Genomic DNA, 18,684 nt, shown 5'->3' on the forward strand with positions numbered 1-18,684 from the left:
TGGTTTGGGTTGGAAGGGACCTTCTAAAGGCCATCTAGTCCAACCCCCCCCCCCCATCTTCAACTAGATCAGATTGCTCAAAGCACTGTCTGACCTGATTGTCAATATTTCCAGTGATGGGACAGCATGGCATGGGATGGCATGGAGTGGGGTGGGATGTACCACCACAGCAATGGGATCATGGGCTGGGCAAGCCCCCGGTGGAGGGGAGAGCCAGGCAGTGCTGCTGGCTGTAGGAGAGCCTGTCAGCCACAACTGCTGTTTCAGGAGGCAGACTCTGGGCTGTGGCCCTGCTGGCTCCTCCAGGAATGGGTGGCTGAACAAAAGCATGGGATCCCACTGCAGTAGAGCTGCTCTGGTAGATGACACCCACAGCCTGGGAGACCACGAGACCTAAGCCAGGGGGATACACTCCACCATCCCCACTGCTGTTCCCCCAGGCAGTCAGAAAATTCCTGGCATAGGGAATAAGGGGAGGATGGGCTTTTTTTTTTTGTTTTAAGGAATGTGGAAATTGCAGATAAGCACAATAAGCCTTTTCATGTGCGTGTCCCCACAGTCCTTGCACTCTGCTTGGGGAATCCAGCGGTCCCTGCTCCCACGCTCAGCCATCCCCCAGCAGGGTGCTGGAAGTCATGTGCAGAGCCCTTTGGGCAGGTCTCTCATGAAACTTGCTCATTAGCTAGAGGAAGAACCCATCCCCTCACACTCCTCACTCTGCATGTCCTCCAGCTGCCATTTAGAGGTCATTTCTGGCAACCAGCAGCAGCAGGAATGTTATCACTGAACATGTGGAGTCTCCTTGTGTGTCACCCATCTCCTGCTTGTGCCTCTGTAGGATGGAAGGGAGCACATGCATGCCAGTAACTCTCGTTGGTGTGTTTTTTGTTGTAGCCCCCTCAGTTCCCAAAAATCTCTCAGCGGTGGCTGAAGGGAACAACACGATGCTTATCTCCTGGGGCAGTGTCTCTGGACAGCAGGACGACTGCCAGCTGTGGCTGCGGGACCCCCGGAACAGCTCTCTGCCCTGGCGGCACTCCCTGGGCAGAGGGCAAGTCCAACAGCTCCTCCAGGGGCTGATCCCAGGCAGGAACTACTCTGTGTCCTTGAGCTGCGTGGCTGGGCCGTACTGGAGCAGCACCAAGTCCTTGGCAGTGCCAATAGGTGGGTACACACTGCCACGGGGAGGGAGCAAGGCAGGCTGGAAGGGGCAGAAACATGTGAGTGGCCTCAAGACTGGATCACCCTTGGGTGTCAACAGAGGCATGGGAAGTGTTTACTGTGGGAGATAAGGAAAGCCAGCAATGTGACCCTCTGGTAGCCATTGGTTCTCTCAGCTAGCCCCATGACAGATATCTCCCATCTCCTGTGAAGCAAAGCAGACTCTGCAGAGATCTCCGCTGGTTGACTTCTCCTGTAAGACACCAGCTCAGGCCCTGGCCATTCCCATTGTCCTGTGGCCCATGGCACAGCAGGCTCCCAGGTCACAGCTGTCCAGCTGTGCTCCTCTCACTGACCTCAGGAGCAGATACCAGTGCAGGTCCAGGCTGACACAGGGGTAGAAGTTGGGATTTCCCTGATGCAGTGAGTGCAGAGCCTGCCCTATCTCCTCTGCAGAGCCAAACCCCGTGGAGGATGTGCAATGCCTACCGCAGTCAAGGAGCCTTTACTTGAACTGGACAAGCTCTCCTGGAGATGTGGAGGCTTATGAGGTGGTGACAGAGAGACTGTCTGATGGACCTCCCACCTCCAAGTATGTCATGACCATCCCTGCGAGCGAGGCCAGTTTGGAGGGGCTGGAGCCAAACTCCTCCTACCAAATCATTTTGAGTGCTGTGGGCATGAACACACTGAGGAGCCAGGCTGTGACTCTGCTATGCAGCACAGCAGTGGAGGGTGAGTCTCCTGCTTTCCCACAACCTTGCCACAGACCCAGGAGAAGATACCCAGTGTTGCTACTGGGGACTCTTTCAGGTGCCTGTGAGCCCCACATGGTCCTGCACTGACCTGCAGTGGGCCAGGGCTCTGGCAGTGCTGCTGGGACCAGTCACAGGCTGAGCAATGTGTGGTGGGACTGTGGGAGCAGGGACACACTAACAGGCAGTGCTTGCTGGTTCCTCTTCCAGCCTTGCCCCCACCCCTGCGTGCAGACGTCTTCCAGGTGGAGTCCAGCTCCACAGTTATCATTTCATCCGACCTGTTCAGTGAGGAGAATGGCCAGATCGAGTACTATGGTGTCATTGCTACCACTAATGACTCATGTAAGTGTCCCTGCACGTCCCAGTCTGCTCCCAGTGTCTCCCTGGAGGTGTAGCTGGTTCCCCAGAAGTCACTTTGGGACTGCCACTGTCGCCTTGTACATTCTCCTCCAGTGCTGAGGCCCACGCAGGAGATCATGTCCAGCACATGGTATGACCACTATTATGGGACAGAGGACTCCTACCTGGCAGTGCTCATACCCAATCCCTTCCACCAGAGGAGCTCCCTTGAGACCTGGCGAGTGCCAGTGGGAACAGAGGAGTGCGGCCAGTCCAGGGCCACGTGCAATGGGAAGCTGAAAGCCGACAAACAGTACAGGTGAGAGATGTCAGCATTCCTCCTGAGGGGAAGGGGCTGGAGGAGAAAAGGGACTGCACGTGTCCCTGCAAGGTGCCACCTGCAAACTCCATGTCATCTCACCCTTGTACCCCTCAGATCCCCAGGGGCTGTTCCACCAAGCAGCGTTTGAGGGAGGCAGGGGCTGGAATGCAGGGAATATTAGGCAGTGCAGTGGGCAGGGAGAGGGAGAGCTGAGGCTGCCAAGGGCTGTGTGTGTGACCTCGGGAGCTGGGTGGATGTCCACCCTCAAGGTAGGAACTAAACCAGATGTTGTTATTTGTAGGATTTTTGTCTCTGACTCAGAGCCAGGTGCAGGTGGCACAAAAATAAAACCAATTCAGAAACAGTAGTTTGAGTGGTGCCTACTCAGTGGGGGGCTCAGGGGTTAGGGGTAGAAAACGCTCAGGCTAAGGTCCAAGTTCCCCATGAGACACACAGATGGATCCCAATAGTCATAAATTCAGAGTCTTATTTGACACTAAATAGAATCCAGGAACATGAAGGTACATATTTTGTTATAGGGTACCTTTAAACATTTGATTTTAAATCAGGTTTTCTACTGTTAACGAAGAATGATATCTTTAGCCAGTCCCGTTAATTTAGCAGCTCACAGTTTCATCAAGTGGTAGGCATTTCTCTGATCCCCCAGAATCTGGAAGGTTGTCCCATTTCAGTTTAAAGAAACTTGCAGCAAGGGTGGCTGACAGGTCACTGAGAGGGTTGGGAAAAGAGAATGAAAGTCTGTGAGACAGCGTGTGCATGAGGGAGCTTCCCTTTCCCCCGGGAGTACAGGCAGAATTAAATCTAACCATAAGTTTTGTGGTGAGTGGGCAGAATTTACTGCTTCACCCCTCAGCCCCAGGTCTGGGGGGATAGAGAGGGGACAGCTGGGGTTGGAGAGGGGACAGCAGGGCACAAGCCTCAGACCGAGGTCTGTAAACAGCCTCGAGGGGACTTTAACAACAGCACAACCACACCAGGACACCCCTCCACACCCGGGCACTGCCGAGCCGGGCTCAGGCTCTGTACCTGCCCTCCCGCTTCCCAGTTTTCACTCCAACACGGACCTCCAGGGGAGCAGCTCGTTCAGGGCCATCAGGCTGTCGTTAGTCCACCTACTATGATTCAATAACTTGTACTTAACTGTCCTGTTACTCAGGACTAAGAGATCCTTTCGCACCTCTTCACAGCTTGTTTTCAGTTTGGCTGCCCTAAACAATCTAAATGTCCTCAGTACAAACAGCACTCAACCTAAATACCCTAAATAGCCAACCTGAATATTTTCAGTACGTGCAACACTCAATCTAAGTACCTGAAGATCCTCAGTAGACTGTGCTGCTCTCCTAATGATTCTGAGGGCAGTGAAAAGCTGGCAGCCCATCCCCACCCAGAAATTTCACCCTTGTTTCCTGTGTTTCAGTGAGTTCTTTAACCACAAGCCCTCATCTTTCACGCCATGGCATCTGCAGGCTCACTTTCAAGGAGGTCAGTGCCCTGGCAGCTGGGTGCGGGGGGCTGCCAGAGGGGACCCACACACAGCTCTACAAACTCCTGGCTGCTAAAATCCAAAGCTACCTTTGAAAGCCTTGGCTTATATTTAGGGCACAAGAAAACCTGCCCTTGCAAGTCACCTGCTAGGAAGGAAGGCAGGTCTACGGAGCTGTGGGGATTGGTGTGCCCGCTGCCAGGAGAGGGGTGAGGGGCAGATCTCCACAGGGAAGAGGACACACCAGCCACTTCTGAGTGTGTAAGGAAGGATCTGGGTCAGTCCTCCCAGCCGGGGTGCCCCTGTTTCAAACAGAGCTCAGCTCTTTCCAGTCAATCCACTTAATCAGTCGACATGAACTAAAGTGTTTTTCCTTATTTGTGTCCTAGAAGAGACCAGACACTTATCTCTGCAGACAACCCTTTGGAGGAGAGCTGCTTTCCATTTGTGCTTACTGGACATTTTCTCATGTTGTCCCAAGTGGAATAAACTTGTACAAGAGGCAGAAAAGGGAGGAAAGACCATTTCCACACATCCCCTAAATTCCTAGCAGAAAACCATCTTCTTCCAATTCAGCATTTCAGGACAGAGGCAGTGGTCCCGTTCCCCCAAGTCCTCCCTGCTGCGTGCTGGGTGCTGTACTCAGCTCAGGCTGCCCCTGACACAGGACTCTGCTTTGCCCTAGGTTCAGCATTGCTGCCTTCACCAAATATGACCCAGTAGCCCCTGCAGTGGCATTCACCATGTTCTCAGGTAAGACAGAGAATGGCATCTTCCCTCCCTGGCTGTGTAGGTTAGAGGTAATGAACACCCTGACAGCAGCCAGGCAGAGGGAGCTCATAGGCTGTAGCAAATATAATAAATAGAATAAATGCAGCCACATATCATAGAATCACAGAATGGTTTGGGTTGAAAGGGGCCTTAAAGCTCATCTTGTTTCACCCCCTGCCATGAGCAGGGACACTCCAAGCCCTGTCCAACCTGGCCTGCAACACTGCCAGGGATGGGGCAACCACAGCTTCTCTGGGCAACTTGTGCCAGGGCCTCACCGTATTCATTGTAAAAAACTTCTTTGCTAACTCTTCCTTCTCTTTTTAATTCCAGCTGCTGGATCTGGTGCAGATACAACTCCACTCTCAATGCCAATAATCGCTGGAATCATTGTGGGATTTCTCCTAACACTTGCAGCTATTTTTGCTTTGGTTTACTGGAAACAGCTCAGAGCAAAGAGGTGAGCATGAGCCATATCTTACCTGCCGAGTGCAGGCTGAGATACCCAACCTTCACTGCCGAACCAGGAGGAGAGCGGGGACAGGGTTTAAAAAACATTTAAGGTGTGGGCTGGTGGACTTGTGCCTGGCAGGCTCAGAAGCCAAAGGCAGAGGGGAGATGGGAGCCGTGCCTGCCAGGAGCTCCATGAGCCAGCAGCACACAACACCTCAGGGCATCGACCCCTGTGCTGCAGGGGAAAATAACAGCTCCTGTGCTCTGGTTCTAGAACCAAGAAGAGCAGCCTGCCCCAGGAAATGGTGACCTACAGCTTGAGGTGAGTGCTGGAGTCTGCCGTCTGTGTGTCCCCACTGCAGCTCCCACAGTCCTTCACCTACTTCCTTTTTAATGCTTTCACTCAGGAAAAATCCATCTGCCTCCTCTGCTTCAGTTATTGTATAAATCAGTCTTTCCCAAATGCAGTATTTATTGCCCAGCTCCATTCCAAAGTCAGTGCATTGTCCAAACTTCCTCCCAGAGTCTTCTGCAGCAGAAGAATATCCTCATCAGCCTGAAACCCTTCCCACTGTTTAAACTGTTGGACCCACTCCCCTGGGCAGTGATGTGGGCTATAAACCACCCCTGTGTGTGTGCATCCAGGTACCACAGGTCTCAAGGCTGGGTTGTCTCAGTGGCACCTGACTGGCCAGCCAGACTTCCCAGTAGCTAAGGCAAGTTTTCCTCTGGACTTAATTTCCTGCAGAAATGTCCACCGGCCAGTTCCTCTACAGAACTTCAAGCAGTACTATGAGATGAAGACAGCAAGTGCTAACCACGCCTTTTTCCAGGAATTTGAGGTGAGATGAGACTCCTCACAGAGATGACACTGGATTTCCCCACTCATGCTATTGGGTGCCCTGCATGGAGTGCTCCTCTCCAGGGACAGTCACCCACCTCTAGCAATCCAGCCACCCTATGAGGCAGCCTTGGAGGCCAAAGACTGGCCAAGTGATCAGGCAGTTCCTTTGCTGAAAACCTGTTTTGTTTGAGTTCTGGTCTAAACATATGTTACCTGTGGTGTGAGGTGAACTAGGACAGGGCAGAGGGCCCCAGCCCTGACTGGAGGTGAGGATGAGTGGGGTGGCAATGAGTTCCACCCTGACAGTGTTAGAAGAGAGCCTGCAGCCAAAGGGAAGGTTGAGCAGCACTCAGACCTCCAGGGCCAGGCTGTGAGCTTCACCTTGGGCTGCCTTCCCTGGCTCACACTGTCAGCATCTGCAGGCTCTGGGCTGTAATGCTGCAGCACCTTTCAAATTCCCATCAGTGGTTTCAAACCTTCCTCATGTCACCCTTCTCTGGCCCTCCTGAGTGAGGACAGGGGCAGAAGCAGATACAGCACAAGATATTTCTGTTTGCCCAGCAGAAAATCCTTTGAGCTTCTTGGTAGATTTCTGAAGTTTTTTCCCCCAGTACATGTTCTTGGGCTTTTCTTTTAAATATAAATAGTGCTGTTGGAAAATGCCATGGGAAAAGCCACCATGGCTCAGAGTGCACAGGCCATATGGAGGGAGGAGTGGAGCATTTCCCTGTGTGTGGGTAATCCTCTACCCTCCAGGCAGAGCCTCTGGCCATGAGCAGGGAGCTGAGCTGACCAGGAGCTCTCCATGGGAACATTTGTGCTTGTCCTTTTCCCTCTCCTATAGGAGCTGAAGGAAGTTGGGAAAGAGCAATCGAAGGTGGAGGCTGAGCTACCAGCAAACGTCTCCAAGAACAGATATGCCCATGTGCTACCCTGTAAGTGGTGTCTCCTCCCTCCTCCCCCAGCATCCAGGGTGGGAGCTCACAGGGCAGTGCACAAGGACAGGCTCACCTTGAATCACTGCAGGGTTCAATGCTTGGAAGCAGAAGGACTCTTGAAGTGGGCCTTGGTTTCCTTTTTCCTGCTGGAGATTCAAGGCTTGATGGTTGGGCCAGGTCTGAGCCACCATCCTGCCCAGTTCCTCCAGCGGGCTGCTGGGTGAGCCCTGCTCAGGATGGGTCCCAACTGGAGACCAAAGGGGGTCCATGAGTGTCCCATGGCTCCTCTGATGAGCCTCATGACACCAGCTCTGCTTTCTGATCCCCTGGCAGCCCAGCTGGCAGGCAGTGCTCACCTTCTTAGGGAGAAGGTGCCTGGCTGAGCACGAAGCCTCCCTGATGGAGCTGCTGGGGCTCCTCCCACCGTGTTATGTCCTGGTGAAGGGGCTGCCATGGGGGTTCACCTGTGCATGGTCTCTTTCAGATGATCACTCGCGGGTCAAGCTGAGCCAGCTGGGGGAGGATCCACACTCAGACTACATCAATGCCAACTTCATGCCTGTGAGTGCCCACTCACCTTCCCCACAGAGACATGGCCACAGGGCACTGTCACAGAAACTCTACCTGGGTCGAGGCAGAGTGCCCTCCTCTGTGAGGGCTGGTGGGCACGAGCTGCTGGTGAAGGCTCAGCTGGCACAGCTGTTCAGAAGCTGGGGGTCAGGCAGAGATGTGTAGTTGCCCTTCAGCAGGAGTTGATGGAGCCTGTCAGATGACAAACGCTGTGACACAGAGGTGTGAGTGTGGGGAGACTGGCAAGGCTCTCTGCTTTCTTCTTGTGGACTATCTATCCTCTTCCCTCACCTCCCAGCTCACTGCCCTGTGTCTGCCTGCTCTTTCTCCTTCTGGTCTGTGCAGCTGCATTTGAACAACCCTGGAGCTGTGCCCTCGCCTCCCATCCGGGAGTTGTTCCCAGGTAACAGGCAGGGCACGCAGCATGCACGTGCCAGTGTGTGAATCCTCAGAGCATGTGTGTGTTCAAGGGCAGAGAAACACCCTGAGACCTTGCATGCTCACCCTACCCTCAGCTGTGAGTGGGAAGCACAGGGAAGACCCAGATCTGTCTTTCTCTGGTTAGGCCAAAATGAGGAACTGCTTGGAGGGAAGCAGTGTGGGTCACTTCTTTATCCCAAATATGTAGAGAGCACGTGCTGGGCAGCACATGCTTTCTGTGAAATCAGCTGCTTCTGAGATCAGCTGCCTGGGAACTGTGCCCATGTGGACTAAGGGCAACCACAAAAGCAGACCAGGCAGGCACTGACTGTCCACCTGCCTCAGTGACCTGCCAACTCCTCTTACTCTTATCTGCCTCTCACCCAGGGCTACACATCCCAGCAGGAGTTCATTGCCACCCAGGGGCCCCTCAAGAAAACCATAGAGGACTTCTGGAGGCTGGTGTGGGAGCAAAATGTCTGCAACATCATCATGCTGACAGTGTGCATGGAGAACGGGCGGGTAGGTCGGTGCCAGCCTCAGCCCAGCCCAGCCCAGGGGTGTGAGCTAAGCCCAGAGCTGGGTTCATTCCCTTCACAAAATCCCTGCTCCAGTGCGCCTCCAGGGTGAGCATGGACCACACAGCTTCCCTGACAGGCAGTTTGGGGGAACATCTGTGCAACTGAGCCTTAGTTTGGGGCAGGTGGGGCCAGAAGTGGAGCTTAGCTAGGACCATGCCCGTTGCCCTCAAATATTTCTGCAGAATCTGAAATTGCCACATCCCCTGGATGAGCCATCGCACATGGACCATTCCTTCAATCTCAAGGGATGATGAGACCTGCACAGGTCCTTTTCTGTGGAGGAGGCTGAGATCCAAGCAGAGGGCCGGTGGGGGGAGAGCCATGTAAAACTCCCAGTGGGGAGGGGAAGTAGCCCTGTCTGCTCCCCAAGACCTGTCCTGGCTCCCTGCACAGCTGCTGCTCTCCAGATACTCCCAGGGAGCCAGAAGGTCGTCTGGGCCTTCACTGGCCTCACTGGGCCCCTGTTCTGCCTGTGCTCTAGGTCCTCTGTGATCATTACTGGCCGTCAGAATCCGCCCCAGTCTCCTACGGGCAGGTGCAGGTCCACCTGCTGACACAGAGCAGCTCTGAGGAGTGGACCATGCGTGAGTTCAAGCTGTGGCACGTGAGTATAGGCTCAAGGGGACACGGGGACCTGTCAAGGGCTGGGGGTTTGTGTGGGAAGTGCTGGTCTCATTGGCAGTGGCATAACTTCCTTTCCCTGCCATTTTCGGGGCTCGGAGAAGGCCCAGGCCCCGGGGAACAGGCTGCTGCTTCAGGTGGGTGACACAGAGGTGTCCAGCATGTGTCACCCTGCTCTCCACATGCTTCCAGGGCATGTTCCCTGGCAGTCAAAGGCAGACCTCCTCCCTCCCACTTCCATGTGTCCCAGCGTGGCAGGGGGCTGTGGGGGAGCAGGAACCACCAGGCAGTGCAGCAGACCTGGTGTTGGCTGTTCCCTGCAGCTGAGCCAGGTGTCCTCAAGCACCCAGGTGCTCCCAGGGATGCAGGGTGTGAGTCTGCCCCTGTCCCAGGGGGCTGCACACCCACCACCAACACCCCCCCTGCAGGAGGGTCTCCGGGCAGAGCGATACGTGTCCCACCTGCACTACACAGCCTGGCCCGACCACGGCATCCCGGAGTCCACAATGTCCATCATGACCTTCCGAGAGCTGGTCAGGGAGCACATCCAGAGCACTAGGGATGCAGGGCCAACCCTCGTGCACTGCAGGTGAGGCTCTGTCCCAGGGGGTGGTGGGAGGGGACAGTGGGGGAGAGCAGGGGCGGATGAGGGTCCATCTCATGCACAAACTGTGAGGGAAAGCAGTGCCTTGGAGACATAGCTGATCTGTGGAGTCTCTTGCTCAGGGTGTTGGGGAATATAGGTCTGCTGGCTGCCTGCCCACAGCCCCAGGGCATGGAGATTGCGAGCACCAACCCAGGGCAGCCTGAATGGGTCCTCAGCCCCATACTGTGAGACCTGGGGGTGCTCGGGCAGTGCCCAGGGAGCAGCCTGTGGGAGCGTGTCTAGCTGCCAGAAGGGTGGTGTCAGGCCATGTTTAAGCTTTACTGTTTGTTCTTTCAGTGCTGGCGTGGGCCGCACTGGCACCTTCATTGCCCTGGACCGGCTGCTGCAGCAGATGAAGCAGGAGAAGATGGTGGACATTTTTGGTGTTGTTTACACCTTGCGGATGAACCGGTACCAGATGATTCAGACGCTGGTGAGACCTCTGTTCCCTCTGCTCCCTCTTCCCCCTGGCCCCTCGCTCCATGGCATTGAAGCTCACCAGGCTGGCAGCTGGATGAGCTGGCTGGCCAGCCACAGCACCCCCAGGCTGGTCCCCAGCCTGTCCCTGTGTCATGGTGCCTCTCTAAGCAGCAGCTCAGCTGGAGTGGAAATTGCTGACTTGGGGTCTTCAGTGGCTTCATGCCCTGCTAGACCCACAGAGTCTCAGAGATCTCCCAAGGGGCTCAGAAACACCCCAAAACACTGAGGAACAGGATCAGGCCCTTTGCAGGCAATTTTTAACCCACACCATGTTGTTGGCCTGTGATGCTCCCCAGTCTGTCTCATATCTCCAGTCCTTGAGGCTGGGACAAGGTGTCAGAATGGACAGAGAGACCTGACAGGATCATGGGATTCTCAGACTGCCTTCTGGGCATAAATCCTGGGCTTTTAGGGCATGAATGTAGGAGCTCTCTGCCCACCAGGCAGTGCCATACGCACCCTCTCATGCTGTCTGTGTAGTGTGATGGTCTGTGTTGCTGTCTGCCTTTGCCTTCCAGTCCCAGTACATTTTCCTGCACAGCTGTATCCTGGACAAGATCTTGGAGGAACCTCTCCTGGGTTTATCAGGGACAGAGAGGTAAGGGCTTGCTGTTCTTTGCCACTCTATCCACCCCAATCCACAAGCCCTCCAGACAGCAAGCTGGGATCCAGCCCCCAGCTTGAACCTTGGCTACAGAAGGGAAGGACAGGGAAGCCCAACCATCCATCCCACCTGGTGTTTTGAGTGGAGTCAGCACAGGGCTGGTTGTTCCCTGCAGCATGGGGAGCCCAGTACAGAACAAAGGGCCAGATCTTTGCCAGTGCCAAAGATCTGCAGAGCTGTCCTGGGGAAGGCATTTCTCTCAGCCCCTGCCTTCCCAGCCCACAGGGTTTCCCTAGAGATAGGTTCAAACTGGAGAGGCTCATGGCAGCTGGTGGCCTTGGGATGTCCCTCCTAATGGAGGCCAAGAGGATGGAGCAGTGTCCATCTGGGCATGGCTTTGGCCACCTACCTCATTGTCTTGGGGGCTACCTCTGAAGGTCATGTACCTATCTTTGTGGTCAGATTGTCTCCTCTCTCATGCAGAACAGGATGTCTTTGTCCTTACTGCCTCTTGGGAATGAGCCCTGGGCTGTGCCACACCTGAGACCTACCTTTGTCTGGGGGAGAGCACGTTGTCACGGGCCACAGTTGGGCTGGGGATCTGGGAGACCCCTGGCATTTGAGGGGTGCAGGTCTGCTCACAGCCCTGTCCAGCTGCTGCAGACACAGCCTGGGTGCTGCTGAGCGAGCTCAGCCTCACTGTTATGCCTCGGTTCTCTTCCAGGTCCTGCCCCATCCCACTGAAGAACTTTGCCCAGCACTATGCCCAGAAAGCAGCCAAGTCCCACCTGGGCTTCCTGAGGGAGTATGAGGTGAGAGCTGTCCTGGGCAGGTACAGGGAGTGCTGCCATGGCTATATGTGCTGGGGGAACCTGGGGAGTGATTGTACCTGGTCAGGGTGGGGGACACCCCATAAGTGCTTCCTGAGTGGGTCCCATGCCCCGGTTTCCAAGTTTCCTGGGTGTCCTGGCAGTGTCCCCTCTCCACAGCATTGCATCCCCAGGCAATTTATCCCTCACACATCCTGCACTGATCACTGTCAGTCCATGACTCACTCCTTCCCAGTCCAGTGCCAAGTAGGGACCTACTTGGACACCAGCAGCCCTCTCCTTACAGCATGGCACAGATCTGGCAGCCCACCCCAGAGGTGGTCTCATGGCACCCCTGCTCAGGCTTCTTCATGTGCAGCCATGACCAGTGCCAAGTCCAAGTGTCCTCAGGAGTCCCTAGTTCCTCCTCCTGCTGACCCTTCCCACTCACTGCTCCCTCCACTTTCTCCCTCCAGACCCTCCTGGAAGTTGTCAAAGAAGAAGCCAGCTCTGCATCACCACCTTCAGGCAGCCAGCAGACACAGCCCTCTTCCAGCATCTTCCCATGTAAGTGCCATGACACTTTGCATCCTCTTCCTTCTTGTTCCTCTTCCTCGTGTGTGGAGCCAGGCTGGAGCAGGGCCGGTGGTCCACAACATAAGAAAGTACTTTGAGACTGTGGTGACTCCACCAGAGGAATACTGAGGTGCTTGGGATGGAACACGTGGTTTGGGATGGGGATAGGTAGGTTTGCTCAGCCTGGAGGAGTGAAGGCAAAGGGGAGATGTTATTGCTGATTTCAGCTCCCTGTGGGAAGGCACGGGGAAAACAGAGAGTCTTCTCAGAGGTGTGCCATGGAGGGACAAGAGGCAAGGGGGATGATTTGGAAGGGTAATCCAACTCAGCAGGAGAAATGGTGAATTCCCATGAAGGTGGTCAAACACTGGAACAGAGGCCCAGAGCAGGGTCTCCATCCTTGGAGACAGGCAGATTTCCATTGGCTCAGACACTGCACTACAGGTGTTGGCTTTGAGTAGGAGGTTGGGATAGAGACCTGTCTCTTGGGAGCCAAAATTCATCGGCTGGAGACAAGCACTGCAGAAGGGAGTGCCTTCGCCAAGAAATGGTGAAGGGGGTATTGGATTTCTGCAGTCAATCTGCAGAAGCTGTCTGAGCTCAAGAGTGCCCTGGATCCCTCCAGCTCCCACATATTTTGCAGATGATCGTTCCAGAGTGAAGTTTTCCCTGCTGGAACAGAGTCCTTCCTCAGGACTCCTGCAGGTGTGGCGTGTCCCGGTGAGTCACACTCCCAGCAGCAGTGCCCACCCTGGTGCCTTGGTCTCCCATCCTCGCCATGTCCCTGCTCCCTGGTGGGTCCTGCACTGCTCCACTGGTCACTGTGGTCCTCTGTGGACAAGAGAGGACTGAAAGCACTGAGAATGTGTCTTCCCTCACCTGCCCAGTTTGGGCTGTCCTCACTTCCCTCCCTCAGTGCTTTCTTATCTCTTCTTGCTTCCTGACCTGCTGAGCTTCCCTTCTCTTCCTGGCCTCTCCTGCAGCCACCTGGGCTGACAAGGCACCTGTGCCATGCTCTCCAGCAGGAGAGTGACATTCCCATTTCCCACCCAGGGCTGCAACCCCAGCAGGGACTATCTGGCTGTCCAGGGCCCTGACAAGCTGACCATGGAGGATTTCTGGACCCTGGTGTGGGAACAGGATGTTCACACCATCCTAACACTTCTCCTATGGCAGGACAAGGGGGAGGTAAGGCACTGTGCCCACTTATGCCATGGCCCAGCAGGGATCTGTTCAATGGAGTTGGAATTAGCATAGCTCCTGGAACTCTTCAGTGCCTCCTGAGGCCTGGGTGCAAATCCAGCTTAGCTAAAGCTGGACCTTTCCTGTGTCCAGGTGCTCCCACAGCTTGTCACAGGAGACAGGTTCTGCCTGCCCCCCATGCCTGGACTCGCCTGGTGCCCTTCAAGCTGCATCTGCATGGCACCAAGGGCAGCAGCTCCTGCTCCTGCTCCTGCTCTGCCCAGCCAAGGTGTACACATTGTCTGAGCAGGTTCCCACTGCCAGGCAGCTCTGGGTTCTCAGAGGAGCTGGCTGAACGTGCTGGTGTTCCCAAAACTCCTTGGTCTCAGAACGAACTGAGATGGAGAGATGCTGGGGGTGCTCTTGGTCCAACCCCACCACAGAGCCCTAAGACAGTGAGTGGTAGGACAGAAAATGGCCATCCACTGGAAGCCAAACTCGCTGTTGCACACAGGTCCAAGGGGAGGCGTGCTGGCCCCTGGAAGGAGACTCACTCTGTACAAAGACACTGACCATCCAGAGTGGCACAGAGAAGCTTGTCTCGGGATGGAGATGCACCCAGCTCAAACTGAAGCACGTATGTGTCCATGGGGCTGTCCTGGCTCCCACCTCCTGGGATGGAGTGTGTCTGTAGGGCCCTGTAGGGGTTGAAAGGTTTGTGGGGACTTCTCTGGGCTGCAAGAGCAGAGTGCCAGCAGTCCAGAAATGCAGGAGTGAATCTGGATTGCAACATCCAGAACTGAGTGGACGCAGGAAGTGCACCAGAGAGGCCTTGGGGGCTTTCCCCACCCCTTGCTGATAGGTCTTTCTGACCTTCTTTGAAAAGGCCCACACAGTTCTCAGTCCCCTCACCATGGGCAGGTTGGGGTGCCGTGGGGAAGGAGAACAGGTTGCCAGAGTCACTGTACCCACTGTGTGGGTGGTGGGCAGTGCCCCAGCAGAGATGCCTGGACAGCTTTAAAGAAGCTGGCAGTAAGCTCAGGAAAGCATCAAAGAGCCTAAGGATGGGAGAACTGGGACCCCTCAGCATCCAAAGTCGCCCATCCCTCCCCAACAGACATGTCAGCTCTTTGTGTCTCACCAGGAGAAGAAAGCAAAGGAGAGGCAGGTACAGATGTTCCTGTACACACTCTGGAGCAGCAAGAAGCAGCCTGATGTCCAGAGCCTGGTGGAGCTGCTCACGGCTGTCAGACGGTGCCTGCCCCACCGCAGGAGAACCAGTCCTCTCCTGCTGCACTGCAGGTACCCCTGCTTACCCCTCCATCCACGGGCAGCCTCCCTGAACTGGGAGCTACCAGGCTTTGTAGCTCCTTGGTGTGGTGCCAGCAAGCCTTCCCCTCCACCACAGACCCTGAGGCTTTGGGGTATGTTGAGAATAGGCCCATGGGAGGCTGGGGAAGTTCTGAACCTGGGAGGTCACAGGGAGCAGTGTTCTGCCAAGGACTGGGACAAGGCAGGGCAAACAAGGCTGGGCCAGGGGTGAGTGTGGGTGGAACAGGCACTCCCAGGCTGAGGTGCCCAGGCCATTCCTGGACTGACTGCTGGGATCCTGCAAGCAGCAGCACTGACATCCTCACCTGCTTGCACACAGAGAGAGCTCACAGTCTTACAGTGCCAACACTGTCTCCTTGGACTGGTGCCCTCTTTCAAAGAGGTTCAGCTCAGCCTGGCCCAGCATCAGTGACCCTCCCTTGTCCCCTGCAGTGGTGACATGAGCCAGATAGGGACACTGATCTCCCTGGATTGCCTGTTGCACCAGATGAAAGCTGAGAGAATCGTGGACATCTATGGCGTGACCCTCCAGCTGGCCCGAAGCTGCTGCCTCATGACCCCGACTCTGGTAGGTGGGAAGGAGAAAGGGTGGAGGGCTGGGCAGAGCAGAGCCTTTGTGCTGACCTGCCTGGAGCTCATGGCATCCTGCCCACTCCCAGGTGCTCCCTGTCCAGCCTAGGCAGGGATTTACTTCATGCTTCCTCCCCACCCTGTGGCTCTGCTGGCTGCTGAGGGCACTGTCTTCTCCCAGGGCAGAGTTTTCCATCTTCTCAGTTCTGGAGTTAAGATCAGTTAAATTTTCTGTGAGCTCACAGTAAATGCAAGGCACTCTTCCCATTGTATCCTGGGGAGTGTGGAGCACTGGTGTCATCCCACATGACAAACCTGCCTGCTCGCCCTTGGTGCCTGGACGTGGCTGTCAGCCTGGGGACCCGGGACCTGCTGGCTCTCCCCCGGGCCAGTGCCTTTCCTGCCACATCCCCCACACCCAGAGCCTGCTGTCACAGCCAGGGCTGCCTGCCAGGGGGACAGTGGGACACACTGCCACAAAAGCAGGTGCCCTGTGGGCCGTGGCACTGTGATGGTGCCACAGCTGTGCCCTGGCAGCCCAGCCTTGCAGGCCTCAGTGTGCAGCTCCTGACGGGTGCCCGTGGCACCAATGCCTCTGGACAGTGCTTCAATTGCTGCAGCTGCTGAATGAGCTCATGCACATCCCTAGAAACACTCCCCACAGGGCACAGCACAACTGGGCCTGATCTCCCTTCGGCTTCCTTCAAGAAGCTAATTGCATTCTTAATTAATGTGAACCATGTGCATGGCGGGAGCCTGAGGAGGGCGAGGCCTCCGCTGCCCCTGCCTCAGAGCTGCTTTGTGTTCCCACAGCGTCTGGCCGTGCAGGGACACAATGTGCCCATAAAGGCACAGCAAGTGCCCATCAAACCCTGCTGTCCCGCTGAAGGGGGGCAGCAGAGGAGCTGCCTTCCCACCTCCTCAAGCAGTGGTCACTCGGATCACGGCACGGCCAGCGGGGGGAGCGGCGGGGCTGCCCTCCAGCCTCCTCCATCCCTGCAGGGGCTTACCAGCACCCCTTTATCTCTGGTGCTGCATGCTGCTCTTGTGCTGGGGGCATCAGTTGATTTTTTCTGGGAGGAAACAAGGAGGACGATGAACCTTTGATGGATAATCCATGGATACTAAGCACCAGCAGCTCCAGCACAGTGCGTGTCCCGGGGGATGTGCTCTTGCATGTAGCCAGGCACTGAGTGTGCCTGGGCTGAAGTCAACCCTGGGCTGTCGCTGCAGATTTCACAATCAGACCCAGCGCATTGAAAACATGCTCTGGTGACCTGGAGCCTCAGCCATTGTGTGATCCATGGAGTTCCCAGCCCTTCGTGGGGCTGAACCCGCCGCTGCAGGGAGGAGGCTCCTCGTGACTTGTGGCTCAGCCAGAGCATTAGCAGCTGTTCAGAGGCCCCTCCGTGAGTCCCTAATCCCCCCTGCCCACTGCCATGTGATTCCAACCCACACCATTTGCTGGCTGGCCCTGCCCTCCAGCTCTGTCCCCTGAATACAGCTTCATTCACCTTCCCCACATCTCGCCCTCCTCAGAGCCTGCCTGGTCAGTCCTGGGTGTTTGTAGCCTGCTGTCATTTTGGAGCAGCCTGGCATTTGGGCAGAACTTCGTATCAAACCCACAGGGGACTTGAGACCTCTGAAGCCAAATTTGGAATGGATAGATCATTTTGGTGATCTTAAAAAGAGACAAACAATGCAACTGGCCTAAAACCACACAGATCTTTTTGTGTACCTCTGAGAGCCTGCAAGCATCTGCCCTCATCTACTCTCAGCACCTGACTGAGGTGTGCTGGGACTACACCAAGGGAAACTTCTGCTCCAGGGGTACTTCCCTTGCAGCCTTGGGAGTGAATCCCATGCACTCCACCCAGCTCCATGCTCGGCAGCATCACTGGAGTTGCTCTTTGCTCTTGTTTTGGATGCAACCACAGCACATCCGAAAGCCACTGGGGCACTTGGACTGTTCCTCCCCATCTCAGATGGGGTGTTCCTCTCAGCTCCATTATGGGGGGATGAAGCAGGGGGAAACCAACACGGTGCAACAGGCTTGATTCTTCCTTTCTGGGCAACAGCAGTGACACAGGACCATCATGGACCACTTGGGAGAGCAAATCCTGCTCTGCTATCAAACACTGCTCCTTAATTAGGATTTTTTTAAGGCAAACTGCAGAGTTAGTCTGTGAGCAGGAGGTCTCTGTCAGAAAGCTGACTCTGACTCCCCTTTCTCTCTTGCAGGACCAGTACATGTTCCTGTACTCCTGCATCCAGGACATCATCACCCAGAACCAGCTCTAACACTGCTCGGCCCTTCCTGGCACGATCCTGCCCTCCCCCTCTCTGGGGCCCTGGATGGAGCTGGGGTGAGAGCCCTGTGGGACTCCTGGCACAGAGTGAGCCCTGCAGCGAGCAGTGACCTACCCTGGCACTGTCACCAACTCACCCCATGTGATGTGAGCAGTGACACGGGGCCTTCTGGACAGACAGACAGTGTCCTGCCACACACTGCCACTGCCCCTCGGTGCAGACACAGCAAGGGGCTGGGCAGGATGCTCTCCTGCTTTGGACATCTCCAGGATTCCTGGTGCCTGGAAGGTTTGCTAACCCCCCCCCCTGCAGTTCACACAGCAGCTGTGGGGCTCTGTGGTGCCCCTGAGGTCCAACAGGAGCACAGAGCACTGTGGTCTCCATGTGCCCACGGGCACAGGGATGTCGAGGTCTCAGATGTGCTGTGGACAGAGCACTGTGGGACCTGGCTTGTCTTGGCTGATGGAACAGTCTTAGGTACAAACAATAAACAGCCCTAGGAAAGCGTGTGCTCCTAAGGGTGGGTTGGCTTTTGTGGGCTCTCAGTGGTGTGAAGGCTGCAGGGTAGCAGCTGTTCCCAAAAGGGCAGCTGTGTCCCCAGCCATGGGAATCAGCAGTGTCCCTTGAGCACTCCAGATGCTGAAGTCCATTGCACACAGCAGCTTCTGCTCACTTTCATCTGCTCCTGCCCCTGAGGCAATATGTCTGCAGTGAGTCTCCAGCCCACCCACAGCTTTGTGAGGAAGGGACACGTTTTCAGATGAAGCCTGGGCTCGAAGTTGTGAACCTGCTGGCTGCTCAGCACCAGGGACCAGGGCAAGGCCACATGGTCCAGCTGACATACTGGCAAGCAGCTGGCAGCCCCAGCAGTCCTGCTGCTCTGGGTCACCAAT

The 18,684-nt window shown here is 55.7% G+C and overlaps 1 protein-coding gene across 3 annotated transcripts in view; it reads left to right on the top strand.

Moving 5' to 3' along the window:
• Positions 1 to 18,309, top strand: part of LOC113957902 (receptor-type tyrosine-protein phosphatase V-like) — a 39,587-nt gene extending 21,278 nt beyond the window's left edge. For all 3 annotated transcript variants that reach the window (XM_027665764.1, XM_027665766.1, XM_027665765.1), the window contains 23 exons: positions 895 to 1,164; positions 1,618 to 1,896; positions 2,127 to 2,261; positions 2,373 to 2,577; positions 4,770 to 4,837; positions 5,189 to 5,315; positions 5,583 to 5,630; positions 6,057 to 6,150; positions 6,997 to 7,087; positions 7,575 to 7,651; positions 8,468 to 8,602; positions 9,143 to 9,265; positions 9,711 to 9,871; positions 10,226 to 10,361; positions 10,927 to 11,006; positions 11,737 to 11,824; positions 12,298 to 12,388; positions 13,041 to 13,117; positions 13,451 to 13,585; positions 14,094 to 14,216; positions 14,724 to 14,881; positions 15,344 to 15,479; positions 17,723 to 18,309. In XM_027665764.1, the coding sequence (XP_027521565.1) occupies positions 895 to 1,164; positions 1,618 to 1,896; positions 2,127 to 2,261; positions 2,373 to 2,577; positions 4,770 to 4,837; positions 5,189 to 5,315; positions 5,583 to 5,630; positions 6,057 to 6,150; positions 6,997 to 7,087; positions 7,575 to 7,651; positions 8,468 to 8,602; positions 9,143 to 9,265; positions 9,711 to 9,871; positions 10,226 to 10,361; positions 10,927 to 11,006; positions 11,737 to 11,824; positions 12,298 to 12,388; positions 13,041 to 13,117; positions 13,451 to 13,585; positions 14,094 to 14,216; positions 14,724 to 14,881; positions 15,344 to 15,479; positions 17,723 to 17,782 (2,897 nt within the window). In that variant the 3' untranslated portion in view covers positions 17,783 to 18,309. The remainder of the gene's footprint in view (positions 1 to 894; positions 1,165 to 1,617; positions 1,897 to 2,126; positions 2,262 to 2,372; positions 2,578 to 4,769; positions 4,838 to 5,188; positions 5,316 to 5,582; positions 5,631 to 6,056; positions 6,151 to 6,996; positions 7,088 to 7,574; positions 7,652 to 8,467; positions 8,603 to 9,142; positions 9,266 to 9,710; positions 9,872 to 10,225; positions 10,362 to 10,926; positions 11,007 to 11,736; positions 11,825 to 12,297; positions 12,389 to 13,040; positions 13,118 to 13,450; positions 13,586 to 14,093; positions 14,217 to 14,723; positions 14,882 to 15,343; positions 15,480 to 17,722) is intronic.
• The last annotated feature ends 375 nt before the right edge of the window (positions 18,310 to 18,684 follow it).

Source organism: Corapipo altera, unplaced genomic scaffold, assembly GCF_003945725.1.
Source record: "Corapipo altera isolate COAL_440 unplaced genomic scaffold, ASM394572v1 202, whole genome shotgun sequence".
Lineage (NCBI taxonomy): Eukaryota > Metazoa > Chordata > Aves > Passeriformes > Pipridae > Corapipo > Corapipo altera.